This window comes from Metopolophium dirhodum, chromosome 6 (genome assembly GCF_019925205.1).
Source record: "Metopolophium dirhodum isolate CAU chromosome 6, ASM1992520v1, whole genome shotgun sequence".
Taxonomy (NCBI): Eukaryota; Metazoa; Arthropoda; class Insecta; order Hemiptera; family Aphididae; genus Metopolophium; species Metopolophium dirhodum.
In genome coordinates this window covers 38807373-38831462 of record NC_083565.1, presented here as the reverse complement: position 1 = coordinate 38831462, position 24090 = coordinate 38807373, and the positions used below count along the sequence as shown (strand labels likewise).

Sequence of the window (24090 nt, the reverse complement as noted above, 5' to 3'; positions counted from 1 at the left end):
CTTCAAATAGTTAAGATACTATATTATTTAGATTAACGTTCCGTTTCAGCGAATTTGACTGACAATGCAGTTAACTTAAATTTTAATAGTTATCGAGTATAGAAAATGCTAATACAAACATTCAGTGAAAATTTCAAGTATCTACAGTCATACGTTTTTTAATTATACAACAAATCAAGAAAATGGTTACATGATATCGAGTGAATATCAAATGTTGTAAAAATATGAATTTCAAACGCTCATAAAAATTTAATTTGACTTTCTTTAGACATTTCTTTTTGGATAAAGGTAGACAAACTTATGAGTAATCTTGTATTACATTTTTAAATTTTAGATTTAAAAAGAAAAATTTGTATGAATTCTCAACTCAAAATAATTTGCTAATTTTCGTGATTTTTCCGTATTTTGTCAATACTTGAACGCTTTAAATGCTTATAAATAAAAACTGTGACTAAGGATTTTTAATTTTTTTCATCTGCCTTTGAAACAATGACCCTTGTGTTTAAATTTTAAGCTTATTTTACCAACTAATAATATTTTATTGATATTTATAGAAAAAAAAAAACTAAAAAAATTGAAAACTGACAATGTCCGTTACAGCTCAAAAAGAATCGAAATATTTGGAAAATGTTATGATGTATAGAAAGTGCTAATATAAACATTCAGTCAAAATTTCATGTACCTACGGTCATTTGTTTTAGAGTTGCACCAAAAACCAAAATCAATTTTCTCGAAAACAAATTTTGCGTAAATATTCCCGTTTTTCCTTAATTGTTCTTTTGTTAAAAAATACTTATAGCTCATAAAAAAAATATAAATTTGATTTAAATATATTTTATTAGGTGCCTATATATACAATGCCGATAATATAAATATAAATATTAATATATAATTTATAAATGAAAATATAAAGTATATTGTACTTACTTTATTGTAATGTGTTTGATTTTATAGAATATCATTACTTGATTAACCCACCTACACTGCGTTTTGCCAATTACGATACAATTGAAATAGAATTGAATTTTCAAGAAAATAATATAAAAGGTGGAGACAAAATTATAAAGCCAAAATATTATAAATTATTTTATAAGGTAATTGTTATTAATACAAAAAATGTTTGATATTTATATCTACAAAAGGGATGACAACTCATATGTAGTGTAATAATGTATAGTTCCAAGTATCAAATTGTACTATGTAATTGAGTTTAAAAATTGCAAAAATGATTATATCCACACTTAATTGTTGGACAGGAACAATTTTCACACACTACACTATGTTTTTAACTATAAATTAATTAGAAGATATACTACGTTCTAAAAGTTACGATTTTTACAGTAGAAAAGATGACCAATTATCAATAGCACTTCCCAAAAAATATATATTTTATGTAATTTTGAATTGATATGTAGTAACTCGTAGACTTATATAGATATTAATATTATGCCATTCATATTGTAGATAATATCTATCAAATTATTTTAGGTGCATTTATATGTGTTTATAACATACATACATACTAATCCTTATTTGTTTAGTCATTAAAAGAAAATAATTTTAGAAGCTCTGAAATTCAATCAATAAATAACAACAATAACGTTACATTAGAAGTAATCAGAGACTTAGAACCGGATACTGAATATACGGTAGGAGTTTTGTTAATTGCAGATGATGGGAATTTTAATGAACAAAGTATAGTATATGGTCAATATAAAACTCCGTGTATGCGTAAGTATCTACTAAACATTAATCACCTATTTAAAATATATCATCAAATATTAACAAACTAAAAAAAGGTGAGTGAGTGGATGTCGCTCTGCTGTAGGGTAGGTTACAAGTGGGTCACTGTAATTGATGGTGTTAAATTTGAATTCAATGATATCATTGTATAAGAAAAACGATTCTGAGCGGAAACGGTCAGTCAGCCTATGATATTACCAAGTATATTTGATGATATTATTGTAAATAAAGTAATTTATATATAACCTATTTACGTGGAGTCTTGTTTTCAATTTTCAATCCTTAGCAGCTATAAAAGTTGAACATTTGATAAATTTTTAACTAAAAAATAATTATTAAATTATAAATTTGATAAATTTTGTCAAAATTTGAACTTTAAATGCTTATAAATAAAAACTGTGACAAAGGATTTTTAATTTTTTTCATCTGCCTTTGAAACAATAACCTAGGAACCTTCTATTAAATTTTCAAGCTTTTTTACCCAGCAGATAAAATTGTATTGATATTATAAGAAAAAAAACTAAAAATAATGGAAACTGAAAATGTTCGTAAACCGATCTAAATAAGTCAAAATATTTGGAAAATGTTATGATGTATAGAAAGTGCTAATATAAACATTCAGTCAAAATTGCATGTACCTACGGTCAATTGTTTTAGAGTTGCACCAAAAACCAAAATCAATTTTCTCGAAAACAAATTTTCCGTAAATATTCCCGTTTTTCCTTAATTGTTCTTTTGTTTTACACGTCGCTTTTGAAAACTACCGAGAAATTTTTACTTTTGACACCCCAAAGTACCAACTAGATTCACTTTCCTAGCAGAAAAGTTAGTGTTGAAGAAAATCCAAGCACTTTTACTGTCCTGAAAAGTGATGACAGACACAAAAAAAATAAAAAAACACACATCGTTGTAAAATCAATACATTCATCGTTCCACTCAGAATCTAAAAGGTAGACAAGTGGATGTAGCTCTGCTGTACAGTAGGTTACAATTGGGTCACTGTATAATGGATGGTATAAACGATCCTGAGTGGTGTCGGTTTGTCGGTGTGGATATTTTATATTATATTAATATATATTAATAATGTTATTACTTATTATTAATACGGTAGCCGGTTGAATTAATATTATAAAATTACAACCAAATAAAATCGTTATTCTTGGTTATTTAATATGTAATTTCTTCCAAATTTGATCATAAAATAACAAAAAAAAAAACCGCAATTTATAATTTTGAACTTTTTAATGGGTTTTCGATACACGATAAAATTTTCAAAATATTTTGATTTGATTTGAACTGTTTAAGAATATTTTCAGTCTTTTTTGCTATGAATGTCAATAAAATTGTATTTATTGGGTAAAAAAGCTTGAAAATGTAATACAAGACTCTTAATATATTTTTACAATGACATTTGAAAAACATTAAAAATCCATGGGCACAATTTTCTTTTATAAGCATTTAAAGTTTAAATCTTGACAAAATATGGAAAAATCACGAAATTTACCAAATTATTTTGAATTGAGAATTCATAAAAATGTTTCTTTTTAAATCTGAGATTTAAAAAGTAATACATGAATACATTCCTCACAAGTTTGTCTATCTTTATCAAAAAAAAAATTTCTACAAGCAAATCAAATTAAATTTTTATGAGCGTTTGAAGTTCATTTTATTACAAGATTGGATATTCACTCAATTTCACATGTAACGATTTTGCTATTTTGTTGTTATTCAAAAACGAATAACTGTAAATACATGAAAATTTTACTATATTTTGACACTTTGTGAGCTGTTTACGGACATTGTCAGTTTTCAATTTTTTTAGTTTTTTTTTCTATAAATATCAATAAAATTTTATCTGTTGAGTAAAAAAGCTTGAACATTTAATTGAAGGCTCCTAGGTTATTGTTTCAAAGGCAGATGAAAAAAATTAAAAATCCTTAGTCACATTTTTTATTTATAAGCATTTAAAGTTCAAATTTTGACAAAATACGGAAAAATCACGAAAATTAGCAAACTATTTTGAGTTGAGAATTCATAAAAATTTTTCTTTTTAAATCTAAGATTTGAAAATGTAATATAAGATTACTCATAAATTTGTCTACCTTTATCAAAAAAAAGGTGGATAAGTGGATGTCGCTCTGCTGTACAGTAGGTTACAAGTGGGTCACTGTAATGGATGGTGTTAAATTTGAATTCAATGATATAATATCATTGTATAAGAAAAACGATTCTGAGCGAAAACGGTCAGTCAGCCTATGTATTACCAAGTATATTTGATGATATTATTGTGAATAAAGTAATTTATATATAACTCATTTACATGGAGCCTTGTTTTCAATGTTCAATCCTTAGCCATAAAAGTTAAACATTTTATAAATTTTTAACCACAAAATAATTAATAAATTATAAATTTGATAAATGTTGTCAAAATTTGAACTTTAAATGCTTATAAAAAAAAATTGTGCCCATGTATTTTTAATATTTTTCAACTGCTATTAAAACGATATATCAGGAGTCTAATATTAAATTTTCCCGCTTTTTTACCCAACAAATAAAAATTTATTGATATTTATAGAAAAAAAAACTAAAAAAATTGAAAACTGACAATGTCCGTAAACAGCTCAAAAAGAGTAAAATATTTTCAACATTTTATGGTGTATATAAAATGCTAATATAAACATTCAGTGAAATTTTCAAGTATCTACAGTCATTCGTTTTTTAATTACAATAAAATAAGAAAATTGTTACATGAGAAATCGAGTAAATATCAAATGTTGTAAAAATATAAATTTCAGACGCTCATAAAAATTTAATTTAAGTTTCTTCTAGACATTTTTTTTTTGATAAAGGTAGACAAACTTATGAGTAATCTTATATTACATTTTCAAATCTTAGATTTAAAAAGAAAAATTTTTATGAATTCTCATCAAAATAATTTGCTATTTTTCGTGATTTTTCCGTATTTTGTCAAAATTTGAACTTAAAATGCTTATAATTAAAAACTGTGACTAAGGATTTTTAATTTTTTTCATCTGCCTTTGAAACAATAAACTAGGAGCCTTCTATTAAATTTTCAAGCTTTTTTACTCAACAGATAAAATTTTATTGATATTTATAGAAAAAAAATTTAAAAAAACTGAAAACTGACAATGTCCGTAAACAGTTCAAAAAAAGTCAAATTATTTTCAAAATTGTATTGTGTATAGAAAATGCAAATATAAACAACCAGTGAAAATTTCATGCATCTACGGTCATTTGTTTTAGAGTTACACCAATAACCAAAATCGATTTTGTTGAAAATCGATTTTGCGTAAAAATTCCCGTTTTTCCTTAATTTTTCTTTTGTTTTTCACATCGCTTTTGAAAACTACTGGGAAATTAAAATTTTGACCTCCCCAATGCACCAACGATATTCACTTTCCCATCGAACAAGATACTGAAGTCGAAAATCGAAGCATTACTTCGACTACTTATCGTGTACACAGACACAAAAATAAAAAAATAAAAAAAAAAAAAATAAAAAAAAAAATAAAAAAAAAACACACATTGTAAAATCAATACATTCATCGTTTCACTCAGAATCTAAAAATGTCTACAAGAAACTTAAATTAAATTTTTATGAGCGTCTGAAATTTATATTTTTACAACATTTGATATTCACTCGATATCTCATGTAACGATTTTCTTATTTTGTTGTAATTAAAAAACGAATGACTGTAGATACTTGAAAATTTCACTGAATGTTTGTATTAGCATTTTCTATACACCATAACATTTTGAAAATAATTTGACTCTTTTTGAACTGTTTACGGACATAGTCAGTTTTCAATTTTTTTAGTTTTTTTTTCTATAAATATCAATAAAATTTTATTTGTTGGGTAAAAAAGCGTGAATATTTAATATAAGGCTCCTGATATATCGTTCTAATAGCAGTTGAAAAATATTAAAAATACATGGGCACAATTTTTTTTATAAGCATTTAAAGTTCAAATTTTGACAACATTTATCAAATTTATAATTTATTAATTATTTTGTAGTTAAAAATGTATAAAATGTTTAACTTTTATGGCTAAGGATTGAACATTGAAAACAAGGCTCCATGTAAATGAGTTATATATAAATTACTTTATTCACAATAATATCATCAAATATACTTGGTAATACATAGGCTGACTGACCGTTTTCGCTCAGAATCGTTTTTCTTATACAATGATATTATATCATTGAATTCAAATTTAACACCATCCATTACAGTGACCCACTTGTAACCTACTGTACAGCAGAGCGACATCCACTTATCCACCTTTTTTGTAGTTGAAAATGTATAAAATGTTCAACTTTTAAAGCTAAGGATTAAAAATTTAAAGCAAGGTTCCACGTAAATAGGTTGTTTATAAATTACTTTATTTACAATAATATCATCAAATATACTTGGTAATATCATAGGCTGACTGACCGTTTTCGCTCAAAATCGTTTTTATTATACAATGATATTATATCATTGAATTCAAATTTAACACCATCCATTACAGTGACCCACTTGTAACCTACTGTACAGTAGAGCGATATCCACTTACCCACTTTTTTTTATTTTATTGATCATAAAGCCCGGCAAGTCCATAGTTAGTCCATTATTAGTATTAATATTTCAAATTTTGACAAAATTTAATAATTATTTTGTAGTTAAAAAATTAGAAGATATTTAACTATTATAGCTAAGGACTGACACCCACTTGCCCACTTTCTTCAATTTAATTATTACAATGACATTGTGAAAAACATTTTTTTCTTTTAAACGTATACGGTTATAGAAGATTAGAAATGATTATTGACTACACAGAGAAAAGATCCAAACACGGATAAAATTATTTATTACAATTATTTACCGATATTCATATATTTCATATTATTAATGCAATCACTATTTTTATATATAAGAATGATAAAAAACAATGTAGGTAAAAAAAAGGTTCCTAATGCGTCAAATTTATTTATTTATATTACTTTGAAGAATATCATGGGAGGGGTATATGAGAGAAAGATCACCCCATAGTTGTTCAAAGTGAAAGAATAAAATAAATAAATTTCAAGTCTTTGCTGCGAGATTGTTCATTTTCAGGCCCAGATATCACTAAAAACTACGAAAAAGTTTCACTAATCATTCGCATGTGCTTGCACACATACACTTTTTAGATTCTGAGCGAAGCGAGGAAGCTAGTGGTTTTGCAATGGTGTTTTTTTTTTATCCTGTATACAAAATTTCTACCAGAAGGAGTAATTTGATTTCAACATATACTATCCTATCTTTTAGAAAATTGGATCAAGATGGTACTTTAAAGATGTCAGTTTTCGATTTTCTCAATAATTATTTAATGCCACGGGAAAAAACCACCGACAAATAACAAAAAAACCGCTAAAAATGGAATATTAATTTCTAACGCTGTGTTTATCACCATAGAAACGAATAAAAATTATGATATTATAATATCAATTCAACTTACAGGCTATAATAAATTATAACAGTATAAAATATCCAGACTGGCAATCCGTCTCCGTTCAGAATCGTTTTTTCATTCAATGATATTATATCATTGAATTAAAGTTTAATATACGCCACTATACATTGACTCTCTTGTAATCTACTGTACAGTAGAGGGACAACCACTTACCCACTTTTGATATATAATATTTATATATTTAGTCACTTGCTAATAACCCAGAACCAAAACCAAATCATATACAGAAGCTACCAACAACCAAAATATAATCACAGAACAAATATAAAATACCTTTTCAAAACTCATATCTAATTTAAGATCTTTAATTAGTCCATTAATTTCCCTCCTTAACTCAGTTTTTAACGCACTAATAGCTAAAGGCATTATCTTCCATAATATTATCACACATTCCTACATAATTTTATCTTTTCCTCAAACCTATCCTCATTCATTTATTTTATCTTTCAACGGAATTTATTTGAAAATTTTCATTAGTTATTGCACTTGCCCCGGCCAAGAAAGAACTTGTATAAATCTGTATTAAAAGTACAGGTTTTTATATATAATATTAGTACGCGGTGCTTTCCTGTGATTTATCTTCGAAATAATGAATAAATACCCCCCCCCCCCCCCTGTCTACGACACTGAAAAATATATAATACATTTTTTAGAACCAGAAATTACTGATTATAACATAAAATTAATGAGTGGAATACAAAGCGTCAACATAACATGGAATATAGTAAGTGTTAAAACAAAGAACAATTTAGCTAATTTTGCATCTGTAAGAATTATTATTTTTAATTTACTTTCAACTATACATTTCATTAATTTGCTTGTTCAAAATATACATACAATATAGCTAACAAATTAAGAATTTGAATACTTACACATCTAATAAAATACATTATTCGTAATTGTTCAATAATCAGATTATTATTTTTATAAAATGTACAGAGTATCTCAAATCGACTAGAATGCAATATTACGAAATATGTTTTGACATTAATGTCAAATCAATCTCAAAATCAAATATCTGATGTACAACAAATACTATCAAGTACAGATAGTGGTCACGTTTTGGATAATCTTCTTCCGGGTTTTAAATATAACATAAAATTAACTCCTTTGACAATTAATGGGACGTTGCCATCCTCTCCTATTTATTCAATCACTACTGTTATAACAAGTAAATATTTATTTTTATTTAAAATATTATTTATTTAATATAATATAATTCTTTATACCTATAATATATTAATACTTTCTGTCTATATTATGTTAGAATTGATACGTCATAATGTAAAATTAGTGTTCAACTTTAAAATACTTAAGAACCTACTAATGTACTACATTTTATTATGAAAGCAGGTACTAACGACAATAGCAATAATACAAATTAAAACTAGCCGATTTGTTTATTAATTATTAATAAATCAATCAGCTGGTCTTGCCACGCTCTGACACAAAAACATGTAATACATTAGGTAGTCTGGATTTTTAGTAAAGATTTTTTACAAATAATACTAATAATATTGACCAGTATGATCAGTGTTTAGTGGTCACTCACTACAAATTGTGTATCAATATAATGATAAATATGTGTTGTACCACTAGGCATTTACTCAAATAATTCGGTACACGAGGTGCTGGGATCCGTAATTAAGATTTAATACAATAAAAATAAACATGTGTGATCCCCGCACATACGGAAAACACTGGTAATATCACATTTACAACCCGAACACTAGTGTCGACAAATTTATTTATTTAATTAATGAACGCCAATCGGCAATTACATAGTTGGTAATATATAAATACAATAACATACATGATATACATAATAACAATTTATAAAAATTAAGCAAAGACAACTTAGAACTGGGATATTTATTGTTAGTAGCACGAATGTGTGATGTCTTGAACAATATTTACAAAAAAAAAACAATATGTGCCACCAACGTTATTTTCCACCTTGTCAGAAGTGACGATAAATAATGGAACTGGTTCAACTGAAATAGAACCATTGAACTCCGCTGAAACTCGAGTCGACGCCAAGAGCATGAAGGCAAAAATGTGCTTGTCAAGAATTGGGCTAGTTGCGTACCAGCAAACGGATACATGAGCAACAAGTTATCCTTACAAAATACCATAAAAAGTTGCACCATAACAATTAATTAATAAAACTTTGGACTTTAGGTCACACTGATGACATTATACATAATATTGCATCTTGAACTCTCATACAATTAATGAACTAATAAACATACTTTATAGTAATAAATATTTTAAAGAGAGATTTACTTATAATGATAAATACCTATAAGTACTTGATAAATTATAATATCGTTCATTAAATATAATAATTGTACTTTCATTCTTAATATTATAGAAAACGACGTTCAAATAAAAAATATTTCTACTAAATATGAAAATGGAAAAATCAAAGTGTACTGGATACTAGTAAATTCTCATCAACATTCCACTACAGTCAACGAACCAGTAACATCAGTCATCAAATTTAAAGTAATTTTATTCAGCACAACTATTTAAGAATTCAAATAGTAATAATTATTTTATCTACATAATAATAAATAGGTACCTATGAATTATTCATTCATATGAACTGTAAAGGTCCTTCATAAGTACTTAATTTAAATACCTATTACTTGCCTATATATCTATTTATACATAATCTATATATAATATTGGAATGAATAATAATTCGATATTTACAACCTAGCGAGAAAAACTGGCGTGAGAAACATCTTAAAATATGATTTTTATAAAATACGCAATTCTAAAACATAATACTTAAAATTAAATATTTTAAATTTTCTTTTCAAAATGTGGTTTTTAGTTTTTGTGCTTAATTGTTTAGTAAAATCAAAACTTACCTGTCATATTTAACTTTTAACATTTTTCAACTTACAAACATATTTGTTTTATGCAGTTATTTAAAATACATTTTGGCTTCATTTTAATTTCAGTTCAAAAACTTAAAATTAAGTTTTGATTTTACCAATTAATTAAATATTAAAAAATCATACATTTTAAAAATAAAAATATTTAATTCAGTGTTTTTTTTTTAAAAAAAAATTTACATTTTGGAAAAACCATAGTTTGAGAAGATTATATAATGATAACTTCCAAACGAAGTACGTCCGACTTATTTATTTTTACATTATTATAATAAAAAGCGCTAAAAAGACATTTTGAAAAAGTAAATAATAAAATCTCATAGGTTGCTTAATTAGAACTGTCTTTCCAAAAATTACATTTTAGGTGAAAAGAATTCTCAGCTGTTCCATAAGAGAAGTAGAACAAAATTGGACGTCAATAACAATTTTTAATCGAACCAACTATGAAATCTTCGATACAGTGCCGAATTCTCAATATAGTATACAAGTCTTGGTTGACGTTAAAGACAAGAATACTACTCAACAAGAAAATATAATTGATGTATTAACACCAGCATCAAGTAAAAAATATATCAAATCATAGTTGAATATATTATATTTATTTAAAAAATATTTTTTATTAGATCCCAAAACTGAACCAATCTTAGATCCTGATCATCCAATGTGCATAACTAATAACTCTATATTTATTCAGTGGAAATTTGATCCTGAAAATTGCTCAAAACTAAATGGATTTTTATCTCAATTCTATGTAGAATTAAAGGTAACTTCTATAAATAATAAATATAATTTTTTTATAATACAATTTCATAAATCTATTTGTAGGATAAAGTTGATGATATTTTACAAATAAGAGAAACGAAAAATAATTACATTACCTTTAACGAGCTAAAATCAAACACAGCTTATGAACTGAAAGTATTTATAAAAACACACTTTGGGTATAATCCAGAACATTTTCTACTCACCAATGTTACGACTAAATTAGAAAGTGAGTGGACTCTGATCGTATAACTGTTTGAATTTCTTAATATTATGTTACCGAAACTTACGTTTGTTTTTACTTTACAAATTTTTAGATTTAAAACCAGTAGAAGATTTAGTTGTTTATAAAAAGAGTCAAAAGAATCGTATGGCAGGGTTTCGCTGGAGATATTCACAAGACACAAATGTAGACGGATTTATAGTTTCGTTTGATGAGAATCCTTTAATAAACACGAAAAACGTTTCCATCATACCACCGCAGAAATGCTCTGCGTGGCCAGAATACTATTGTCATACGTTTTATAATATGAGTAAAATGAGCAACAACTACACATTTAAAGTACGTATTGACGTGGATAGAGGGCTTTTACCTCTAGCCACATATTATTAATGTATATGTTAAGGTGAATGTCAACATTTTGAATGAATATTAAAAATTTGCCAACAGTCACCGGTGAATGTTAGACATTTTTAGTTAAAATTGGAGTAGAGACGTTATCGTGTCATACGTTAAGATAGTAAATATTTATAGATATGATATTGTTCACACAATATTTAATCGAACGGTGTGTTTAATGATCTATATAATATTATCATAGACATTTAGGCATTTAACGTTACGGTATCTGTCTGTCTGCCTGTACCCACTACCTATCTCTCTCTCTCACACACACTAAGCTTTTGCTTAATCGCTTAATTGGCGATACGTCAGTCATCGTACCTAATTTAGTAGTGATGAAAAATACGTTTATATCGACCAGTGTCGACGTATTTCATTTACCTTGCTTACACGAACGAAAAGGTAGACTGTTGTGACTGATTGAATTTGTGATACGTTCGAGTTACCTACTAATTGTTCACGTGTATAATGGAGAACATACGAGAAGTTTTTTACGAAAAATTTAACGCTATATTAAGTACAAAAAGAGAAGACAACAATTTTTATTTGAGTACTGAAAAATATAACAAATGTGTTGAAGACGTTCTCAAGTTTAAGGGGAAAGTCTAACCTAACTTATGGTTAGTTAATTTGTAAAAATTATTTTATCACTAGGTATTCATCTTTTTTTACAACATGTTAACATTCACTAAAAACAGATGGTGCATGTCAACATTCACCAGTGAATGTCTACATCTAAGAAGAAATTTGACATTGACCAAATGTCGTCATTCACCTTAACATATACATACATACAGTATTCCGTTAACTTAATTTTGAAAAAGCTGTTTTTTCTCTCTGGCTCCACTTCAACATAGACAATACGTATTCGTTAAACCATTTTTTTATATATATATTTGAATTTTCTTAGAATAAAATCATTTATTTCAAAAATTATAGAAAATAATAATTTTGAGTCTATGATATATTATATCATTTTGGCTAAATATTATTGTTATAAAACAACATGATATCTATTTAAACATAACTACAACATTTATTTTTAAAGTCGAATATAAAGTCAAATTATAATACAATTTAAAACCGATAGTCATACGACTCATATGTACCCTCAAAAATATTATCCTCCATAATTTTTTGAAAAGGTGATTTTTTTTTAAGATTACATACTAAACAATCACAAAAAAACCCTTTTACGTGAATGTATTTCATCTATGTTCGGAAGGGTCTGAGAGAGAAGACAAATTATATCCTTTTAACGAAATTAATTATATTTATACGAGTTGTACTTGCTTTTATATTAGATAAGGCCAAAGTCTATAGATTATCCAGAAGGTGGTAAAGTTTCGTCTGTATCTTTTAACAGCATCGATGGACGTAAGTACCTATGTACGATCTACCCTTATACCGATAATAGTTTAAATACCTAGACTTAAGATTAAATTAAATTAAAATAATAAATAGTTATACAATAATATTATGTAACAATATAAAACTACTATGTAATAATACAGTAGGCACTAAGACTAACTATAGTAACTACAAACTACTGATCTGCTTATAATATGTTTATGTTTATTTGCTTATTGCACAAAATATAGAACCTGATTCTCCAATGAATTTAAAAATGACTGAAATTGGTAGCACTACAATAGCTCTCCAGTGGGATATTCCATGGATATTCAACGGTGTATTGAAAATGTTCATTATAAACGTCGAAGAAATTTCATCAAATGACATGGATATGTGTTGTGTTAGCATTACGCCAACAGAAATTCCGGTTAATGAAGAACTACCTACGTATAATTACACGGTAATGTATTTTACACGAAGATGATATATTTCACAGTAGTAATATAAATTGTAGTTATTTAACTAGGAATTTGCACATTGGTGCGAGTTAAAAAAAATATTAATCTGTTAACGCCTTATCATAATATTTTTCTTTAAGGGTCCCTGTGCCAGTTTTTAAAATGTTCCGCAATTCTATAAAATTTGAAAATTAAATTTTATATTTTAGCTGCCACCTTAATTATTATACTTTTCCACTAATCTACTACTATTCGATACCTATTTAGGGGGGGGGGGGGGTGATAGGGTGTATTATATAGAAAAAAATCACTTCACGGGAATAACTCTCAGGCTTTCTAGAATTGTCGGATTTTGATGGTTATTTTTTTATTTTAAAGAAAAAGACTTCCTACAGTCCGCATCAATTTCTGATTTTGTATTTTATTTAAAATAATTTTACTAACAAAATTGAAAATAATGCTTTTTATCTTGTAATTTTTTGACATATTATCAAGTTTTAGAATCAAATATTGAAAAACAGAGATCGATGTGGGCTGTAGAATATTTCCCTCTAGCAATTAAAAAAAAAAAAAATCATTAAATTTGGTTGATTCTACAAGGCGGTATCGTTATTCCCGCAGAGTGTATTTTTGAGGACGAAATGGCATCGTTGCCGGGTGCTTTAAGCAAATGAATTTGTGTTCAACGATTAATTCATACAGGCGCACAGTAACAGAGATATTATAGTTTCTTTATTGTTATAGTGAAATATTCATACATTATGCCATTTTAACGAGCTGTGACTATATATTATGTATATAGATAATAACATAATGCGTACGTATTCATATATAATAATACGCGAGCGAGCGCGCAACGATTATTGTAATAATCGTAATAGTAGTACCTAGTGCGTATTCGTCGAAATAATAGTAGGTAATAGTAGAGCGTGACCCCGAGTGCCATGCGTCAGTAGATATATGACTACGAATATAAATAATTCTTAGTATAGCCGTACAGAAATAATAATATAATATAATATACTAACTATGGTGGTGTAAGTGTGTAACTCGCTGAGATTGACTACTGACTTCAGGATTTCAACCAATGTCGTTCAAATTAAACAAGTCACTCCTGTACCACGTTGATAACCTGTAAAGTTTAAAACCGTGTTCGAGTCAGTCTCCTTAAGTAAAAACCGATTGACGTTCCACTTAGTCACCAAGATAGAATATATAAACATAATCAGAATACCCAGTAAGCACACGTAGGAAGTTCAGGTCATTGCGGACACAACGATGGACGACAAAAAGTGAATATAGTATTTTGCAAATATACCTACCCAATAAAGTATAATATGAAACATGACACTACACAGCGCAGTCTCTCACTTGCTTGGATACGGTCCAGTCTTGTGTGCTTTTATGAATGTCGAAAAACGTAAATATGAAAGCCGTGTTCGAGTGTCTAACAAGTCAGTTATCAGCGGTGTAAGACGATACCAGACAGAGAAATCCAAATGCGGTTATTAGAGTTTAAAAAAGTATAAAGCTGAAAAGCCGTGTTTGAGTGACGCTTCACGTATCTTGTCGATGTAGAGTCGTCGGTCATCAGTCCAAAATTCGAGTGCATGGTCATGCCACTGTCGATGATAGACACGTCGATTTCGGTTTTTCCTGTAGCTTTAAGTCTGTCAAAGTAGAATGTTTTTATAACGTCACGATTGTTGTCGATAGCCACAATCATGCTGTTGTACATCGTATATAGTTTTGATAGGTTGGTAGTGGAAATAAGTCAACAATACCAAATTGTATGTAGGTATCTAGTATACCTATGGTGCCTACCTTTTTTTAGGATCGTAGGTATTTAAAAAAATAGATATGTACAACTTTGTTCTTTGTAGTTTTTATTGCCTAAATTAGCACCTGAGTAAATTATTTATTTATTTTACAGATAACTGGCCTGCAACCCGGGTCAACATATTCAATCGGAGTTTTGTCTGTATCCAAATCACTATGGTACAGTTCGCCGTCTAGACTGCCTGTCACAACTCCAACTATTTAAGTTTTGTCTGACATACTAATGAATTTACAATATATTTTTGTCATTTATACAAAATTAATAATGTAGTTTAGTACTTACATAGTATCATTTATCAAGTAAATAAACTAATTAATCATAAAATATATCTTGGTATTATATCATTTCACGAGTACTTAACGAAAAATAATTATCCACATATTGATAAAACAACGATCGCCTGGACAGCAATTTAGTAACATGATATTTTAATAACACTATAACTGTATTACATTTGAAATATTTATAATATAATGTTATTGTATTATTAATAAAGAGATATATTATTATACACAGAACATTTTCTCAATGGTACAACTTTGTTGAGTGTACAATAATATCCTGATAATAATCTTAAAATATTTTATAAATATTAAAAAAGCACCTTAAAATAATATAATGTTCATAACATTTTGTCCATATTTATCTTTATTTATTTTCTCGCATTAAAGAATTAATTACGTAAGAACATTTTTGAAATGCTATTTGGCAGGTGAGAACTTTTTATTATAATATATAACTTAAAATATATGCATAATTTTACTATAGCTGGACTATTGCTATTGCTAGGTTTTTGTAATTATGCGATTTGTATATTATCAGGTAGGTTATACCGCTGCAGTAGATCCTGGACCCAGCGTGGTGTATAGTTTAACCCCAAAGTATCAAAAAATGCAAACAAATTGGTCCAATGAGACCGTGGTTCTAATTCAATATATTGTGTAATAAAATACACAGGCTTATCACATTAATAAAAATAATAATTATTATTAAAACCAATAGCAACCATTTATAAAGAAAAATAATAATTATCTCAAAATCATCCCCGGGTTGGACCTCTTATTTACGATTTTTCAAGACAAAATGTAGCCCACCTCCTTTCCCAAGGTCTAATTTACCCCTGCTCCAAATTTAATCACAATCAAATAAACGGCTTAGGAATGCATAAAGGACAAACATTTTTTTATATATAGTTATAACCCCTTCTCTATTTTTTCCGATTCAATCCCTAATAGTATTTGTTTTCTTTGATTAAATTGCATTCAAGTAGTGTATATTACATATACAATAATTATAATATACTAGTTAATATATTATACATCAAATTTAAGATAATATAATATAATAAATGCTTATACAAAATATATCTTTACATTTTGGTATCAAACAATAATAATCGTTCGTTGCGTTATAGTGGTGAAAATGTCACAATAAACGACACGTCATGTCTAAATAGTTGAGATTTTGACAGTGCTTGTCAAGTAAGTACCTAATTTAGTCGGTTCGCGATAGGTTTTAGGCCGTTAATAGGTATTTTAGTTTATACGATCCGGGCGTATACGTTCCGGATAAATATTTTCCGAAATAATACGGTCCGGATGAATACGTTTCGGAATTAAAATATTCCGGAAATATACGTTCCGGACAAATACGGTTTTAGGTTTTTAGATTCCGGCGATATACGGTCCGTATTATGAATACTTTTCGGAACGGATATACGTTCCGGATAAATATGTTCTTGGGATATACGGTCCGTGTGAATACAGTTTTTAGTTTTCAGATTCCGGCGATATACGGTCCGTATGAATACGTTCCGCGGTAGTACGGTCCGGGCATATTATATTTTCCGCACTATTATAGCCCTCCGTTTATTTGTGTACCACAATATAATATTTTTGAATAGCAGTTTAGCAAGTATTTATTATATTTTGCGAGCAAAATACCGGGGTGTATCCATATAGTTGCCAGTGTTTACACACACGCACGCAAATTTAGAGTATTTATAGCTAGGTATTGCACGATTGCACTACATAATATTGGCTATTTCTTATGTGCATTATTTTAATACAACTACTTGTTTACCAAATACGCAATAATAGCTGTTGTAGAATATTGTACTGGTAGCAAAATTTTGGTTTATTGTCTATTATAATATTTAAGTTTGACCGCTTAGACGCGTACAATTTATGTTGCGAAAACATATTAATTATAATAGTGCATATAGGTACGCATACAGACTACAGTCGAGACACACTGAGTCGTCGGAACGTTCGAACTTTGGTGCTCTGTGATTGGTGACAGTCGCTGATAGTCAGCAACCGACGTCACTCGTAAAGGTTGTTGTCGACGGTCGCCACCGTGTATTACAGATGATTACAGAAACATAGTAATTTTTTATAATGTTATCATTAATTAATGTTATGATAATACCAATATTATACCATTCACTACGTATACACCGTGTGGTTTCTGGTCTTGAGTTGTCAATAGAGTATAATAATATAATGGTTATTTCAATATATCAGTCCTTAAAATAATATGGATAAGGAATAAACAATAAATCACTCAACAATTTGGTTTTTATAGATAATAGATCTAAATACTCCAAATAATATTCCGTGAGAAATATGAAGAAAATTTACTCTTTTGAAAAAAATATATTATTAAATATGTATTTTTTCATTCAAAAACATTAAAATTAAAAAAGGTGGATAAGTGGATGTCGCTCTGCTCTACAGTAGGTTGCAAGTGAGTCACTGGAGTGAATAGTATTAAATTTGAATTTAATGATATAATATCATTGCTTACGAATAACGAATTTATATTATATTTATATTGTTATTACTTATTATTAATACGGTAGGTTGAATTCATATTATACAATTACAAAAAAATAGCAAAAATCGTTATTCTCGGTTATGTAATTACTATTTAATCTATGTTTCTCTATGTAATAACTAATTTCGTCTAAATTTGAACTTAAAATGATTATAAAAAAACATTGTTAATGCATATTTTTAGATTTTTTAGTAACAGAATAGACAGAAAAAAAATTGTTTAAAATTGAAAGTAACCAAATTATGTAAACAATTGTAGATTAATAAACCTTGTATTTGAAGCCTTAAATAAATAATAAAAGTTGCATTTTATTCAGTGTCTATATTTTCAACTAGGGCATGAAACTGCTTATGACAAATTCGGTCACCTAAAAGGTGAACGACTAAAAAAAAGGTGATTTTGGTGCATGTTTTCGAAAACCAAGTTTTAGAACGCCGAGTTTTAGAATCACAAGATATAGAAAATCTATATCTCAGAATATGAAACTTTTAAAAAATATGTGTTTTAGAAATATTTTAAATGTTGTTATAGAATATAAAAAAATTTTTATCGGGAAGAAGATACATCAAAATACAGCGTTTTCAAAAATAAAATACTGTCTTCTTTTGTAAAATGATACACTTTCAAATCTATAATTAGTTTGTATTTGATCGAATACGAGAAATATCAAAAAGTAGTTAGCCTTAGTCCTGTGCCGTACATCGTACCAAATACCTACGTAGTATTAAACAAAATTATTATAAATTGTTGGCTGAAATGTAAAGTACTCAAGAGAAAAAAAAGTACAATGAAACACGGAATAATAACATATTATTGCAAATATGTAAACGCATAATTATTGATGATTCTAATTATAATTTAGATGAATTTATGAGAGCTATTGCTAATAATCTTAAGTATTAATAATTATTATATTTATTTTTTATTATAGAATTATTAGAAAACATTGTATATACATTACACGAGTAAACAGTAAAAACAATAAAAATATTTCTAAAAATTGAAATTCTTAAAGTTTTATTTTCTAAAACACAGTGTTTCTAAAACTTGGTATTTAAAAACGACACATTAGATATTATATATTATATATTATTAGTTTTAGATTCTGAGCAGAGCGATAAATGTATTGATTTTACAGTAATGTGTGTTTTTTTTTCTTTATTTTGTGTCTGTCATAAAGTAAAGTAAAACTGCTTCGATTTTCTGCAACAGTATCTTGTTTGAAGGGAAAGTGAATCTAGTTGGTGCTTCGGGAGGATAATAGATTCTCAATAGTTTTCAAAAGCGCTGGGAAAAACAACATATATATTAAGGAAAAACGGGGATTTTTGTGCAACATCAGTTTTCGACAAAATCTATTTTGGTTTTTGGTGTAACTCTAAAACAAATATACGTTTATACATGACATTTTGACTGGTTGTTTGTATTCGAATTTTCTATGTACGATAAAATTTTCAAAATGTTTTGATTTGTTTGAACTGTTCAGTTTCCAATTGTATTAGTCTTTTTTTCTATGAATATCGATAAAACTTTATTTGTTTGGTAAATTTTAATACAAGGCTCCTGCCATATTGTTACAATGACATTTGAAAAATATTAAAAATCCTTACGTACAGTTTTTTTTATACGCATTTAAATTTCAAATCTTGACAAAATATGGAAAAATTACGACAATTAGCAAATTATTTTGAGTTGAAAATTCATAAAAATTTTTCTTTTTATTTCTGAGATTTGAAAATGTATTACAAGATTATTCATATATCATAAGTTTGTCTAACCACTATCAAAAAACGAATTTCCCCAGGCAAATCAAATTAAATTTTTATGAGCGTTGAAGCTTATATTTTTACAATATTGCATATTCACTTGATTTCTCATGTAGCGATTTTGCTATTTTGTTGTTATTCAAAAACGAATAACTGTTACAGGAAAATTTTATTGAATGTTTATATTTTCATTTTCTATACACCATACAATTTTGAAAATATTCTGAGCTTTTTACGGACATTGTGGGTTTTCAATATTTTAGTTTTATTTTTCATAAATATTAATAAACTTTTACTTGTTGGGTAAAAAAGCGTGAAAATTTAATGCAATACTTCTGATGTATTGTTACAATAGCAGTTAAAAAATATTAAAATAGATAGAAACAATTTTTTTTTATAAATATTTATATTTCAATTTTGACAAAATTTAATAATTATTTTGTAGTTAAAAAATTACTAGATATTCAACTATTATAGCTAAGGATTGAAAATATAAAATAAAGTTTCACATAAATAGGTTATGTATAAATAACTTTATTCACAATAATATCATCAAATATACTTAGTAATATCATAGGCTGACTGACCGTTTTCGCTAAGAATCGTTTTTCTTATACAATGATATTATATCATTGAACTTAAGTTTAACACCATCCATTACAGTGACCCACTTGAAACCTACTGTACAGCCACTTGCTCCACCTTTTTAAATTTATATTTACAATGTACCTATGTCAATTAATTATTATTATGCCAATTAAATTATGGTATAGTCATATTGTCTCATATTAATCTCATAATAAATAATCAATCTAATCAATACGTTTCGATAAACATTTCAGGGAAACTTTTAAAAATAAAACTATGAAATAAGTCAGAGGAGGAGGGGGGGTGGGTCCACCCCCCTGGGTTTTGCCTTGCCGCACGCCAATAAATATAATATGAATTATGTGCATTTAAAATATAACTATCCGTATTGCCGTGCAGGAATTGCGTTGTTATTTAAAAGAATACCACACCACAATAATAATAAATATAATATGTAAGGGACATCCGGCGTGAACAGAGCGTGTAGGATTCTTACGCTAAGCCTACGACCGCGAGATGACCATGTACGGTTGTGTTAAGAGGACGTAGTGGCACCCGCATATAATTATGTTGGCTCCGTCTTGCACACGTGCGGCACAGCAAAAACGTTTTGGCGCGGGAAAAAGAGCCCGAGAAGGACATGACAAAGACATAATTAAGAAACGAAATTTTCACCACTTAATATAGAGGAGAGTTTTGGCTGCGCAATATCGTTATAATTTTTTTGGATATCACTTATACGACAAAAGTTCTTTTGTTTCAAAATCCATTATTTATTGTGTTTTTCAAACTCTAATAACTTTTTTTGAACTTCCGATAGCGAACAAATAAATATGATATTCCATAGCCGAAATTCTCCTTTTTATGTTGTGAAAATGTTGTTTCTTTGTTAAAACTGTAGCGTTCTCGGTTATTTCCCGTGACAAAGCAGTTTTTGCTATGTTGTACATTTGCTGGTACAACGTCCTCTTAAGTAGGTTAAGTTAGCTAACTATATGACGTGGCACCCGCATATTATTATGATGGCTCCGTCTTGCACACGTACGGCACAGCAAAAACGTTTTGGCGCGGGACATAACCAAGACACGAAATTTTCACCACATATAAATGACAGCTTTGGCTGTGCAATATCGTTATTATTTTTTTTTGGATATCACTTATACGACAAAAGTTCTTATTGTTTCAAAATCCATTATTTTTTTGTGTTTTTCAAACTCTAATAACTTTTTTTGAACTTCCAATAGCGAAAAAATAAAAATGATATTCCATAGCCAAAGTTCTCCTTTTTATGTGATGAAAATTTCGTTTCTTATAGTTATGACTGTAGTAGCGTTCTCGGTTATTTCCCGTGACAAAGCAGTTTTTGCTATGTTGTACATTTGCGGGCATAACGTCCTCTTAACTAGGTTAGGTTAGCTAACTTTCTGCCTAATTACCTTATTACCTACTCATTAAACATCACGGTTTAAAAATAAGGATACGGAAAAAAATTTTAGTGGCACCTGTGATAAAGTAATATTGTTATCTTATCTATTATATTCTTATTTATTATATCTTTACTATATTCTTTATCTATTTCATGATTATATAAGTTGTAATGTCATGTAGTTTTTTGTGTAATAATGTGTACCACGTTTTTGTTTAATAAAGCCTTATGTATTAAAGGTCTTGAATACTATTTCACAACAGTACCTACCTAATAAATAATGAAATATTATTAAACATGTATAGGTCATTAGGTCATACTGCTATAATACCTAGATTTAACGAGATATAAAATGATGAATATAATTGATATAATTAAAGTACCTAAATATGCATTTAATTACGACAATTTTTAGACTATGATATGCAAAAGCCAAAGCATGATTCTAATGTCTAAACCTTAAGTGCTTGCCCCCCCCCCCCCCCCCATACCGCACGCGATCGATAAAACAACGATTTTGAGTATATTACCGGTTGTCTGTAGGTACATTTTGTTCAAATAAAAACGAATAATAAACAATAAGAAGACGAGTTTGTTTTTATTATAAGTAGACTATGCACTAGCCGGGCTTAATTATCAATAAAATAAAAAAAAGGTGGGTAAGTGGATGTCGCTCTCCTGTACAGTAAGTTACAAGTGGGTCACTGTAATGGATGGAGTTAAACTTAAATTCAATAATATAATATCATTGTATAAGAAAAACGATTCTGAGCGAAAACGGTCAGTCAGCCTATGTATTACCAAGTATATTTGATGATATTATTGTGAATAAAGTAATTTATATATTTACTTATTTACGTGGAACCTTGTTTTAAATTTTCAATCCTTAGCTACGAAAGTTGGAACAGTTTATACATTTTTAACTACAAAAAAATATCAAATTTTAAATTTCATACATTTTGTCAACATTTCAACTTAAAATGCTAATATTGTGCCTATGTATTTTTAATATTTTTTCAACTGCTATCTAAGCAATATATCAGGAGTATTTAGACGCTTTTTTACCCAATAAACAAAATTTTATTGATATTTATAGAAAAAAAACTAAAAAATGTCCATAAGCAGCTCAAAAATAGTCATTATAACAATACAGTAGGAGCCTTGTTTTAAATTGTCAAGCTTTTTTACATAACAAATATAGTTTTATTACGTTCATATAAAAAATACTAATAAAATTGGAAACCAGAAAATATTTCTAAGCAGTCCAAAACAAATCAAAATATTTTGAAAATTTTATCCTACATAGAAAATGCAAATATAAACAACCAGTGAAAAATTCATGGATATACGTTCATTTGTTTTAAAGTTACGCCAAAAATTAAAATTCGATTTTGTCAAAAACCGATTTTGCGTAAAAAATCCTGTTTTTCCTTAATTTTTATTTTGTTTTTCCTGGCGCTTTTGAAAACTATTGAAAATTAGAAAATTTGACATCTCGAATGCACCAACTAGATTCATTTTCCCATCAAAAAAGATACCGTTGAAGAAAATCGGAGCAGTTTTACTGCCCCAAACCGTGATGACGGACACAAAAGTAAAAAAAAAAATTAAAAACACACATCATTCTAAAATTAATACATTCATCGCTCCGCTCAAAATCTAAAAGACTATGATTTATCAAGTGTTTAAAACCGTCGACCATTAGACTATGTCTAAACTTAAAATTAATTTAATATTGGTACTTTAACGCGTTATTTGTAGTTATGGGCTTATAGAAACTTAAAAAGGAGCCCTAAATATATCTTAGCTATCTACCTACACTTTTTTTGGTCTATATAGTGGGATAAAAAAGCTCTTTATAAACTTTTTTGAAGTTTTTATTTATTTCAATTAGTTCCCAATTCAATAAGAATTTTTTTTGTATAGTATCTAATAGATAAATAATATTCTTTTATGCGATGACCTTATAACTTAAACTAAGCATTGTATAGTAATAAATATCGCATTAATAAATTAAATTATAGATAATATCAGAAATAACAGCGACGATTTATCGGTAATAATAAAATTTAAACACAAATGCAACTAGATGTAAAACCTAATCATTGATTAAATAAATGTAGGTATAAGAAATATTTTATATAATCATATAGGTATGTACATTTAATAATATCTATAAATAATCTATACATAATTATATATAATATACATTAATGTTATAATCGATGACCTAACCTTTCATATTTATATTCGTTTAAAGTAATAAATATGTGTT

General features: G+C 27.7%; 1 protein-coding gene across 1 annotated transcript in view; it reads left to right on the top strand.

Moving 5' to 3' along the window:
• LOC132946770 (uncharacterized) overlaps positions 1-15624 on the top strand; it is a 35457-nt gene extending 19833 nt beyond the window's left edge. Inside the window, exons 11-22 of the mRNA XM_061016832.1 lie at positions 955-1094; positions 1542-1731; positions 7913-7983; positions 8199-8430; positions 9634-9767; positions 10527-10722; positions 10786-10925; positions 10988-11153; positions 11242-11486; positions 12851-12923; positions 13148-13359; positions 15291-15624. Coding sequence (XP_060872815.1) covers positions 955-1094; positions 1542-1731; positions 7913-7983; positions 8199-8430; positions 9634-9767; positions 10527-10722; positions 10786-10925; positions 10988-11153; positions 11242-11486; positions 12851-12923; positions 13148-13359; positions 15291-15401 — 1910 coding nt within the window. The 3' untranslated portion in view covers positions 15402-15624. The remainder of the gene's footprint in view (positions 1-954; positions 1095-1541; positions 1732-7912; positions 7984-8198; positions 8431-9633; positions 9768-10526; positions 10723-10785; positions 10926-10987; positions 11154-11241; positions 11487-12850; positions 12924-13147; positions 13360-15290) is intronic.
• The last annotated feature ends 8466 nt before the right edge of the window (positions 15625-24090 follow it).